The sequence below is a fragment of the Anomaloglossus baeobatrachus genome, chromosome 1, assembly GCF_048569485.1.
Source record: "Anomaloglossus baeobatrachus isolate aAnoBae1 chromosome 1, aAnoBae1.hap1, whole genome shotgun sequence".
Lineage (NCBI taxonomy): Eukaryota > Metazoa > Chordata > Amphibia > Anura > Aromobatidae > Anomaloglossus > Anomaloglossus baeobatrachus.
Window position 1 is genome coordinate 712,544,611 of NC_134353.1, and position 13,040 is coordinate 712,557,650.

The 13,040-nt window shown below is 48.5% G+C and overlaps 1 protein-coding gene across 2 annotated transcripts in view; it reads right to left on the reverse strand.

Moving 5' to 3' along the window:
* Positions 1 to 13,040, reverse strand: part of GOLGA3 (golgin A3) — a 151,818-nt gene that overhangs the window by 23,091 nt on the left and 115,687 nt on the right. For both annotated transcript variants that reach the window (XM_075321798.1, XM_075321791.1), the window contains exons 21-23: positions 7,218 to 7,340; positions 6,152 to 6,316; positions 4,468 to 4,628 (exon numbers count right to left, since the gene is read on the reverse strand). In XM_075321798.1, coding sequence (XP_075177913.1) covers positions 4,468 to 4,628; positions 6,152 to 6,316; positions 7,218 to 7,340 — 449 coding nt within the window. The remainder of the gene's footprint in view (positions 1 to 4,467; positions 4,629 to 6,151; positions 6,317 to 7,217; positions 7,341 to 13,040) is intronic.

Genomic DNA, 13,040 nt, shown 5'->3' on the forward strand with positions numbered 1-13,040 from the left:
GGCCGGGGCCTGTGAAGGGCCCGGTCTGGACTGCAAAGCCTCAAGGAGCTTAGATGACCATTTGTCCATAGACTGTGCAATGGACTGAGAAAGTGACTGGGAGCGTTTCTCAGCGAAAGAGGCCAACGACGGTGACTCTGTCCCTGCAGCCTGTTCAGTGGGAGCAGGGGGATCTACATGAGCCGAGGGGCCCACAAGTGCCCTAGGCTCCGGCTGAGCAAGCGTGGCAGGAGTCGAGCATTGATCACAGTGAGGGTAGGTGGATCCCGCAGGCAACATAGCCCCACAAGAGGTACAGGCCGCGAAAAAAATCTGTGCCTTAGTAGCTTTGCTCCTTGTGGACGACATGCTGTTGTCTCTTAGGAGAGTGACCACTGAGGGTATATAGGAAAAGGGTTTACAGCCTTTCCGAACAGATATATATATATATATATATATATATATATATATATATCCCCATCCCGGCACCCTAGGGGGACCGGTGTGGCTTACCAACCGCTAACAAGCGGAGTGTGTCCTCCAGATTCCCTGTCGTGGATCCCCCGGAGCTGCTGAGCTTTGCTGCTGAGTAGCATCCACCGGCAGAATGCTAAAAAAATGGCCGCCGGAGCTCTCAGGGAGGGGGGGGCGGCGCTAGCAAAGAGCGGGAATCTGGAGTCCCCACAGTGGTCAATGAGGGGGGAGGGAAACATGCAAGATGCTCCAGCCCTCAAAGCCGACGTCATGTCGGCAATCCCGCCCTAACCCCTGACAGGCAGGCTCGGGGCGGGATTTTTCACGACTAGGCCGCGGCGAAGCCGGGGACTAAATTTAAGGCCGTGCCCGACAAGCAGGCACAGTCGGCGCGGAAGTCAGCCGAAAAGACAACGGACGGAACTACCGTGGCTTCCGGGGATAAGGTGCGACCCTCTCTGTACAGTCCCCACATGGGGACACAGAGTACCTTCCAGTTGCAGGGCCCGGTCCCTGGGGGTGAAGAAGCTCCGGACGGCAGGTTCCACCAGGGGCTGCGGATTGAGCACGGTCCCAGCTCATGGATGACCGCTTAGGATCCCACTTCTCCCAGAGCCACATAAGGGATGGTGAAGGAGACGGCATGTGGCTCCAGCCTCCGTACCCGCAATGGGTACCTCAACCTTAACAACACCGCCGACATAGTGGGGTGAGAAGGGAACATACCGGGGACCCCATCGGGGTCCTCTTTTCTTCCATCCGACATAACTATGTATGAGAATGGATGAGTGGATGTGTGCCTCCTTCCACACAAAGCATAAAAACTGAGGAGCCAGTGATCCACGGGAGGGTGCATAGGCAGAGGGGAGGGGTTACACTTTTTTAAAAGTGTAATACTTTGTGTGGCCTCCAGAGGCAGAAGCTATACACCCAATTGTCTGGGTCTCCCAATGGAGCGACAAAGAAATGCCTGAAATATTCTCTCTCATTATTCTGATATTTGGAAAATATAAATAATTTTGGTTCCTAATTGATCTAAAACGGGAAGGTTTATTCCAGGGGTCTCAAACACGCGGCCCGCGGGCCGAATGCGGCCTTTCAGGTGGCTTCTTGCGGCCCGCTGGCCCGTGGACCCGGTAAAGATGGCGACCGGTTCAAGGGGCCACAGCCTCCAGCTGTCTATTTCAGCTTACAGTTTTGCCTTTGCCGCGCACAGTGAAGTTCTCGCTGCAGAACGCAATAACAGCCGCCTGCCAATCAGAGGCAAGCACCTGCTGCATATGACCTCAGATGCTTACCTGTGATTGGCCAGTGGCTGTTGTGCAGTGAGAACTGCTCTGAGTGCTCTGCACGCGCCGGCAGAAAGTTCAGCAGTGACAGCAGCTGTGATCATTATCGGGTCCCCGTGCCTGCGTGCTCCCGAGCCGATGGAGGATAGGTGAGCAGAATGTATTTGTGTGTCTGTGTGTGTTTCTGTTGCTGGCTGAGGCTGCACAGGGTGTGTGTGTGTCGCGCTACCGTAGCTAAGGCTGAACAGTGTCTGTGTTGCTAGCTGAGGCTGCAGAGGGGGAGTGTGTGGCAGCTGAGGGTGTGTATGTGGGTGTGTGTGTGTGTGTGTGTTTTGCTAGCTGAGGCTGCACTGTGTGTGTCTGTTAGCTGAGGCTGCACAGGCTTTGTGTGTCAGCTGAGGCTGCACAGGGGGTGTGTGTGTGTGTGTGTGTCAGCTGAGGCTGCACAGGGTGTGTGTGTGTGTCAGCTGAGGCTGCACAGGGGGTGTGTGTGTGTGTGTCAGCTGAGGCTGCACAGGGTGTGTGTGTGTGTGTGTCAGCTGAGGCTGCACAGGGTGTGTGTGTGTGTGTGTGTGTGTGTGTGTGTGTGTGTGTGTGTGTGTGTGTGTGTGTCAGCTGAGGCTGCACAGGGGGTGTGTCTCAGCTGAGGCGGCACAGGGTGTGTGTCTGTGTCAGGGTTTGTGTGTGTGTGTGTGTGTGTGTGTGTGTGTGTGTTTACTACAAGACGACATGCATGGGGCACATTAATACAAGAAGGGGACCTACATGAAGCACATTACTATAGGAAGGGGACCTGCATATGGGGCACATTACCACAAAAAGGGGACCTGCATGGGGGCACATTATTATAAGAAGGGGACCTGCATGGGGGCACATTGCTACAAGAAGGGGTCCTGCATGGATCACATTGCTACAAGGTGGGACCAGGATGGGCACATTGCTACAAGAAGGAGTCCTGCATGGGGCACATTGCTACAAGGTGGGACCAGGATGGGCACATTACTACAAGAAGGAGTCCTGCATGGGGCACATTGCTACAAGGTGGGACCAGGATGGGCACATTACTACAAGAAGGAGTCCTGCATGGGGCACATTGCTAAAAGAAGGGGAGCTGCATGGAGGCATATTAATACAAGAAGAGGACCTGCATGGGGCACATTGCTACAAGGGGACAAGTATGAGCACGTTTTTACAGAATGGGGAACAGGATGGGGCACATTACTACAAGATGTTGGCCAAAATTACTATGCGGTGCTAATTGTAAATAAAACTGTATTACTTACAAAAAAAAATGTGTGCATTATATATATATATATATATATATATATATATGCATATACATATATACATATATATTATATATATAGTACCACTACCAATGTCACTTTGTCCTGAAAAGAATGCGGCCCCTCAAATTATTTTTTTTCTGTGTGCGGCCCATACACCCAGCCAAGTTTGAGACCCCTGGTTTATTCTGATAAAAACATGCAGACGTATCTTTTTAGATAGTGTACATAAATTTCTGGTTTCAACTGTACATGACTGATGTTTGATAAATTTACTGTAGTAAAATGGTAACATCACTACTTAACTACTTATATCATGTAGCTGACGTGCAGCACAGATTCATCTCAACTGAATGCCTACATTCTTTGATTAGGAATAGAACAGATATTTATAGGACATTTCATAACTTTGCCAAATTCTTATGAAAAAATATTGATCACATACTGCATTGAACCGCTGTACCCAACTTATTACATATTTTAGGAGTCGGTCCATTTTATACCGGCTACAACGCCAACTACACCAAAATAGACATTGACTCCACTGTCCTGTTTAGGAGGCTGGGAGAGGAAGTGCACTCCCTCTCCCACCCAATCAGGACCCCCGCAACGTGATCATGGGGCCCAATCGTTGCCATGGCAACTCAATATCATGACGACGACCTCAGGGTCAGCCAGCTACAGCAAACCTGTCAGACCATGCCTTACAGATCTTATAGGCTTGTGCTAGTGTCTCACTAACTGGTATAATGTATTGCAATGCAGGAATTAGAGGCAGAACGTTAGATTAGGACCCAGTTGAGAGTTATACCTTGGCGTGGTAACTTGGCTCAAGTATATTTGGCCAATTTTATTTGCAAAATAACTTAATTCAATATATACTATTTACATCCTTCAGTAATTTTTCCCTCCCCTTTACTTGAGTGCAAGTGTTATTTTGGATAATGTATGCTATATGTTCAGTTTACACCAGTTCAGATCTTCAGATTAGGAAGTGCAAGCAATTCTTCTATTTTGTATTATGGAGTCATGTCCTTTGTCTGCGCACTCCTCCCAGTTACCTCAGGTGTTTCCATTTTTCTTTTGCAGGTTCTTTTCTAGCCCATATAAAAAAAAAGGTCAGGATTGACATGAAAAGAGACAGAAATTTAGATTAGGACCCAGTTGAGAGTTATACCTTGGCGTGGTAACTGGGTTCAAGTAAGTTTAGCCAATTATATCATTTTTTTTCTCCCCAAAATGTTTTCATGTTTTCTGGGCAGCAATGCATTTTCTCATTTCAATATTCACTATTTATATCCTTTAGTTATTTTTCCCTTCCCTTTGAGTGCAACTGTTATTTTGGATATTGTATTCTAATAAGAAAACACTTGTAGTTTCTTTGGCCATTCACAATCAGATAATTATAGAATAGGATTCCTGAAACACCGTAATATTACTTTAGTTGGCGAAGACAGCTATTCAAGTTTTTCAAAGGCTCTCTGCTGATGGTTGTAGGCTTCAGGAGCTCTTCTAGCAGGGAAGCTGGTACAGGACAGTCGGGTATCTTAACCGGAGTCACAGGATTAGATGATGTAATGTCTCCTTTAAACTCCTTCCTCTGTAGCAAAAAGTAAGAAATTAAAAAAAAAAAAAAAACCCAGTAAGGTAAGTAAAAGGAACATGGAAAAAACATCACACAAAGTATTTTATTAACCATTTAAGGACTGAAGAATTTTGCGAATTGACTAGCCTATTTTGTGAGGGACTGAGCAGACAGTGGAAGTCATCTTCTCTTGATTAACTATGGGACTGTACACACGACATTTTTATATCCACGCAAACCCACTTAGTTTTCTAAAAGAGACACTTCAGGAAAAGTTAGTATGTCTTCCTGTTTTTGCCTCTTTTTGATTAGCGTTTGCTTTGTTGTTTTTGACGAACGTTTTTCTATCAGTTTTGGGTTGTCCTTTTAACATGCTTTTACTTCTGAAGAGAAAACACTAGGAAAGTATTCTAAAAGATGCCTGGGCATCTTTTGAGCTTTCCCATTTATTTGTATTGTAAAGTACTGAGCGTCTTCTGATCAGAAGATTCCTGAAGAACGGACAGGTCACTTCTTTTTAGACACTTGGCATCTTTTGAAACCTAAGGCGATTAAAAAAAACACTCAAAAGTTTAAGCATCTGCACAGCAAGTCATTTTTACATAGAAATGCTTATTTTCCTTCTTTTGATTGCTTTCAGATAACTTTTTCAATAGGTTTCATCATCATGGATCCACCTTAACAAAAACAAAAACAAAAAAAAAACCCCTAAAGGTTCAAGTGTTCACGATCAGAGGTTTCTATGATCTTGGCCAGTACAGAGGGAGTCAAGCTGTCAATCACAGTAATTGCTACAATGTACACGTACGGCATGTATAGAAATTTGTGAATATGAAGCTAGCAAGTATGACTGGGAACATCCACTAAAACATTAAAGTCTGTATTCATGGAGCCAAGGATTTTGGATTGTCAGTCTACAGAAGATTTACTTTAATTCCTAAAGGGAATCTGTCAGCAGGTTCTTGCTATGTAGGCTGAAGACAACATAATGTAGGGGGTTACAAACAAAAAGCAAATTGTGTGTGTGTGTGTGTGTAATTGTTTACTTAAGGTAATGGATTTATTACACTGTAATTAACATTACAGGACTATACATGAACATGCAGAGTAGTCCAACATGCCCCCTCCTGTAAGTGACACCTTACAGTCATTTCACAATCTCTATTAAAAGCCTGATGTGGGCTGGACAGGTCCCTTGGGTAAGCTAAATGCTAAAGACTCAATGCCGTCATTATGTGAGAATGGCTGCACCCAGTAATTAAGTGATAAACCTTTGGATTCAGAATCTCCTTGCCTACATTATATTCCCTTTAACAATCACTTATATTCCACAACTATTATTTCACCTATTATATCATGTTATGGTAGGGGTTTTTTATTCTCTGTGACACAACTATCATCCCCATATACAAGAGGAATAAGTGTCTATGAAGAAAAATAAATACATGTATTCTTAACAATGTATCCCTAAACAAACCATTAGTAACAGTAATATATTAAAAGGGCTGGCAGCAATTGTATTTTATAAAATTTCTAACCTTCTTAGTCCGACTTTGACGAAGATCTAATTTTAGTTGCTGATTTTGCTGTAACAAAGTCTTCATGCTGTTTTTTAGTTCAGTCACTTTTGTCTGCAGTATGAACTTGTCCTTTTGATTCATGGTCAGATCTTCTCGTACAACCTCCAGTTCAGCTTTGAGACTCTGTAGTGTAACAAGACAACAATGTTACAATCTACAAAAAATTATAACCAGTGGAAAAATCACATTATGGCAAAGTTAGTCACCAAATTACAATTTATTCTACTTGATGATACTGGGGGAAAATTTTCCACTGATCCATAATACTTCATCAATGTTCAAGTTTTCCTCAACTACTGAACAGTGAGGGGAAAAAAAAGCTGGGACCCCCCTCCCCCCCACCCCACACACACTATTTCTTAGGCCCAGATTTATCGAGACTTCTGTTTTGCAAGCGACTCTTGATGATTGGGGAACTTGAGAAAGATGCACAACATTTATTAAAAAGTGTGGGTCTCTTAATGAATTTGGCACATCTCTCAACGATCGCGTGCCACCACTAGAAATGTACTCTAGTAAGGGACTTAAGTTTACACCACTTTTGTGGCATAACTTATAAGGAATTTGCTAGCAGTGTCTGGTCACATCCACCTTATGGCTAAACTCTGTGCCCTTTTCAAAAAGTTGGCAAAGCTAATTAGGACTGGTGCAAATACATTAAAAGTAACAACAATTTTCTGCAACTATGAGTTTCACAAAAAAAAAAAAAAAAAAAAAAAAGAAATGAAGACACCAGTATTCTGGTGAAAACAGTTAAGCCCTCTTTCAACAGTTACACATTGTGAAAGGAACTGCCACACAACCTCATTAACCCGCACACCATGGTAGTCTGAAGCACTGTTGTGCTGGAAAAAAGCCAAAGAAACCTCAATGGCTTCATTTATGGGAGGTGGCAGGGATCCAAGAGGTTACTTACGTAACAGGTCATAAATAGTCAATGTTTAAAACTTGAAAAAAATAAAATACATTGCTAAGTACTTGCTGAAATATCACAAAGAGAAGACTGATGACGGGTTTTGCATACCTGAAGCAACGTCTGAACATTCTCCATTTCTCTTTGGTTACGTTGCTCGGTCATATCCAACTGTTGCTTCAAGGACTGAATCTCATGTTCCTTCTGTTCAACCTCCCACTTCAGATCCTCTACCTGAGGAAATAGACTAAAGATGTATTAAATGTACAAATACATCTTTAAAACACAGTCTAGAAAAGAAGGGAATTTTGTTTACTTACCGTAAATTCCTTTTCTTCTAGCTCCAATTGGGAGACCCAGACAATTGGGTGTATAGCTTCTGCCTCCGGAGGCCACACAAAGTATTACACTTAAAAGTGTAAAGCCCCTCCCCTTCTGCCTATACACCCCCCGTGCATCACGGGTTCCTCAGTTTTAGTGCAAAAGCAAGAAGGAGGAAAGCTAATAAATTGGTTTAAAGTAACTTCAATCTGAAGAAATTTCGGAGAACTGAAACCATTCAACATGAACAACATGTGTACACGAAAAAACAACAGCCCGATGGGAACAGGGCGGGTGCTGGGTCTCCCAATTGGAGCTAGAAGAAAAGGAATTTACGGTAAGTAAACAAAATTCCCTTCTTCTTTGTCGCTCCATTGGGAGACCCAGACAATTGGGACGTCCAAAAGCTGTCCCTGGGTGGGTAAAATAATACCTCGTAATAGAGCCGTAAAACGGCCCGTTCCTACAGGTGGGCAACCGCCGCCTGAAGGACCCGTCTACCTAGGCTGGCATCCGCCGAAGCATAGGTATGCACCTGATAGTGTTTGGTGAAAGTGTGCAGGCTCGACCAGGTAGCCGCCTGGCACACCTGCTGAGCCGTAGCCTGGTGCCGCAAAGCCCAGGACGCACCCACGGCTCTGGTAGAATGGGCCTTTAGCCCTGAGGGAACCGGAAGTCCAGAAGAACGGTAGGCTTCGAGAATTGGTTCCTTGATCCACCGAGCCAGGGTGGATTTGGAAGCCTGTGACCCCTTACGCTGACCAGCGACAAGGACAAAGAGTGCCTCCGAGCGGCGCAGGGGCGCCGTACGGGAAATGTAGATTCTGAGCGCTCTCACCAGATCTAACAAATGCAAATCCCTTTCACATTGATGAACTGGATGAGGACAAAAAGAAGGTAAGGAGATATCCTGATTGAGATGAAAAGTGGATACCACCTTGGGAAGAAATTCCGGAACCGGGCGCAGCACCACCTTGTCCTGGTGAAACACCAGGAAAGGAGCCTTGCATGACAACGCTGCTAGCTCAGACACTCTCCGAAGTGATGTGACTGCTACTAGGAAGACCACCTTCTGCGAAAGGCGAGAAAGAGAAATATCCTTCAAAGGCTCAAAAGGTGGCTTCTGAAGGGCCATCAGAACCCTGTTCAGATCCCAGGGTTCTAACGGCCGCCTGTAAGGAGGGACAATGTGACAAACCCCCTGCAGGAACGTGCGTACCTGAGAAAGCCTGGCAAGACGCTTCTGAAAGAACACAGCGCTGAGACTTGTCCCTTAAGGGAGCCGAGCGACAAACCTTTTTCCAATCCTGATTGAAGAAAGGAAAGAAAAGTGGGCAAGGCAAATGGCCAGGGAGAAAACCCCTGATCAGCGCACCAAGATAAGAATATCTTCCACGTCCTGTGGTAGATCTTGGCAGACGTTGGTTTCCTGGCCTGTCTCATAGTGGCAATGACCTCTTGAGATAACCCTGAAGACGCTAGGATCCAGGACTCAATGGCCACACAGTCAGGTTGAGGGCCGCAGAATTCAGATGGAAAAACGGCCCTTGAGACAGCAAGTCTGGTCGGTCTGGTAGTGCCCACGGTTGGCCCACCGTGAGATGCCACAGATCCGGGTACCACGACCTCATCGGCCAGTCTGGAGCGACGAGAATGGCGCGGCGGCAGTCTGTCCTGATCTTGCGTAACACTCTGGGCAACAGTGTCAGAGGTGGAAACACATAAGGGAGTTGAAACTGCGACCAATCCTGAACTAAGGCGTCTGCCGCCAGAGCTCTGTGATCGTGAGATCGTGCCATGAATGCCGTGACCTTGTTGTTGTGCCGGGACGCCATTAGGTCGACGTCCGGCATCCCCCAGCGGCAACAGATCTCCTGAAACACGTCCGGGTGAAGGGACCATTCCCCTGCGTCCATGCCCTGGCGACTGAGAAAGTCTGCTTCCCAGTTTTCTACGCCCGGGATGTGAACTGCGGATATGGTGGAGGCCGTGGCTTCCACCCACATCAAAACCCGCCGGACTTCCTGGAAGGCTTGCCGACTGCGTGTTCCGCCTTGGTGGTTGATATAAGCCACCGCTGTGGAGTTGTCCGACTGAATTCGGATCTGCTTGCCTTCCAGCCACTGCTGGAACGCTTTTAGGGCAAGATACACTGCCCTGATCTCCAGAACATTGATCTGAAGGGAGGACTCTTGCTGAGTCCACGTACCCTGAGCCCTGTGGTGGAGAAAGACTGCTCCCCACCCTGACAGACTCGCGTCCGTCGTGACCACCGCCCAGGATGGGGGTAGGAAGGATTTCCCCTTCGACAATGAAGTGGGAAGAAGCCACCACCGAAGGGAAGCTTTGGCTGCCTGAGAGAGGGAGACGTTCCTGTCGAGGGACGTCGACTTCCTGTCCCATTTGCGTAGGATGTCCCATTGAAGAGGACGCAGGTGAAACTGCGCGAAAGGGACTGCCTCCATTGCTGCCACCATCTTCCCTAGGAAGTGCATGAGGCGCCTCAAGGGGTGTGACTGACCTTGAAGGAGAGATTGCAACCCTGTCTGCAGTGACCGCCGTTTGTTCAGCGGAAGCATCACCATCGCTGAAAGGGTATGAAACTCCATGCCAAGATATGTCAGCGATTGGGCCGGTGTCAGATTTGACTTTGGAAAATTGATGATCCACCCGAAACTCTGGAGAGTCTCCAGAGTAGCGTTGAGGCTGTGTTGGCATGCCTCTTGAGAGGGTGCCTTGACCAGCAGATCGTCTAAGTAAGGGATCACCGAGTGACCCTGAGAGTGGAGGACCGCTACTACTGTAGCCATGACCTTGGTGAAAACCCGTGGGGCTGTCGCCAGGCCGAACGGCAGTGCCACGAACTGAAGGTGTTCGTCTCCTATGGCGAAGCGCAGGAAGCGCTGATGCTCTGGAGCAATCGGTACGTGGAGATAAGCATCTTTGATATCGATCGATGCAAGGAAATCTCCTTGGGACATTGAGGCGATGACGGAGCGGAGGGATTCCATCCGGAACCGCCTGGTCTTTACGTGTTTGTTGAGCAGTTTTAGGTCCAGGACAGGACGGAAAGACCCGTCCTTCTTTGGAACCACAAACAGGTTGGAGTAAAAACCGTGACCCTGTTGCTGAAGAGGAACCGGGACCACCACTCCTTCTGCCTTCAGAGTGCCCACCGCCTGCAGGAGAGCATCGGCTCGCTCGGGAGGCGGAGATGTTCTGAAGAATCGAGTCGGAGGACGAGAGCTGAACTCTATCTTGTAACCGTGAGACAGAATGTCTCTCACCCAACGGTCTTTTACCTGTGGCAGCCAGGTGTCGCAAAAGCGGGAGAGCCTGCCACCGACCGAGGATGCGGTGTGAGGAGGCCGAAAGTCATGAGGAAGCCGCCTTGGTAGCGGCACCTCCGGCGGTCTTTTTAGGACGTGACTTAGACCGCCATGACTCGGAGTTCCTCTGATCCTTCTGAGGCCTTTTGGACGAGGAGAATTGGGACCTGCCCGCGCCCCGAAAGGACCGAAACCTCGACTGTCCCCTCCTCTGTTGGGGTATGTTTGGTTTGGCCTGGGGTAAGGATGTATCCTTTCCCTTGGATTGTTTGATGATTTCATCCAATCGCTCACCAAACAAGCGGTCGCCAGAAAATGGCAAACTGGTTAAGCACTTTTTGGAAGCAGAATCTGCCTTCCATTCCCGTAGCCACAAGGCCCTGCGTATTGCCACCGAATTGGCGGATGCAACCGCCGTACGGCTCGCAGAGTCCAGGACAGCATTAATAGCGTAGGACGCAAATGCTGACGTCTGAGAGGTTATGGACGCCACTTGCGGCGCAGACGTACGTGTGACTGCGTCAATTTGCGCTTGACCCGCTGAGATAGCTTGGAGTGCCCATACGGCTGCGAATGCTGGAGCAAAAGACGCGCCGATAGCTTCAAAGATGTATTTCAACCAGAGCTCCATCTGTCTATCAGTGGCATCTTTGAGTGAAGCCCCATCTTCCACTGCAACTATGGATCTAGCCGCCAGTCTGGAGATTGGAGGATCCACCTTGGGACACTGAGCCCAGCCCTTGACCACGTCAGGGGGGAAGGGATAACGTGTATCCTTAAGGCGCTTGGAAAAACGCTTATCTGGACAAGCTCGGTGTTTCTGGACTGCCTCCCTGAAGTCAGAGTGGTCCAGAAACATACTCGTTGTACGCTTGGGAAACCTGAAACGGAATTTCTCCTGCTGAGAAGCTGACTCCTCCACTGGAGGAGCTGAGGGAGAAATATCCAACATTTGATTGATGGACGCGATAAGATCATTCACTATGGCGTCCCCATCAGGAGTATCAAGGTTGAGAGCGGCCTCAGGATCAGAATCCTGATCAGCTCCCTCCGCTTCATCATACAGAGAGTCCTCCCGCTGAGACCCTGAACAATGTGATGATGTCGAGGGAATTTCCCAGCGAGCTCGCTTAGGCGGTCTAGGGCTGCGGTCCGTGTCAGAGACCTCACCCTGGGATCTATGAGACACCCCGGGAGCACATTGTTGTTCCAACTGAGGGGGACCAGGGTGCAATGATTCAACAGTGCCCATGGTCTGAGATACCGGTCTGGACTGCAAGGCTTCTAGTATCTTAGCCATAGTCTCAGAAAGTCTATCAGTAAAAACTGCAAACTCCGTCCCCGTCACCTGGACAGTGTTAGCAGGTGGTTCCCCCTGGGCCACCAGTAGCAGAGGCTCCGGCTGAGAAAGTGCCACAGGGGCCGAGCATTGCACACAATGAGGGTCGGTGGAACCTGCCGGTAGTATAGCCGTACATGCGGCGCAGGCAGCATAGTAAGCCTGTGCTTTGGCACCCTTGCTTTTTGTGGACGACATGCTGTTGTCTCCTCTGAGCAATCCAGGAGGGTATATAGCCAAAAATCAACCGTGCACCATACAGTGTAAAGTATAGCCTATAAGCATATAATCTATATGTACACTTCTGCACTAGTGGGGCCAGCACCTCAGGTGCTGCTTACCGCCCGCTCAAAGCGGTTGTGTGATCACCAGAATCCCTGCCTGGGTCTCCCAGAGCTTGTCTCCCCTCTCCAACGTCAGAAGAGCTGACGGGAATGGCTGCCGGCGTCCTGAGGAGAGGAGGGGGCCGTGGGCGTGCCCTAGAAAGTGCGGGAATCTGGTGCCCCACTGTGCACAGTGAGGGGGGTGGAGTATGCAAAGCATGTTCCAACCCTCATCGCTGACGTCCTGTGCAGCATCCCGCCCTTCCCCTGACTGGCAGGCCTGGGGGCGGGAAAAAAGTGAGACTAGGCCGCAAAAGCCGGGGACTAAAGTTATAAGCGCGGCCGGCGTATAAGCGCGGTCGGCGCGGTAGTCCCCGGCGTACTAACACTCCCAGCCGCGCTGCAGTGTGAAATGGCAGCGCGCGGTCAGCGCGGTAGTCCCCAGTAAACTAACACACCCAGCCACGCTGCAGTGTGTGATGGCACAAGCGCAGTCAGCGCTGCGGTCCCCGGCGCACTAACACACCCAGCAATGCTGCAGTGGTTCTGTGCGCGGTCCCCACGGGGACACAGAGTACCTCAAAGTAGCAGGGCCTTGTCCCTGACGATACTCGGCTCCTTG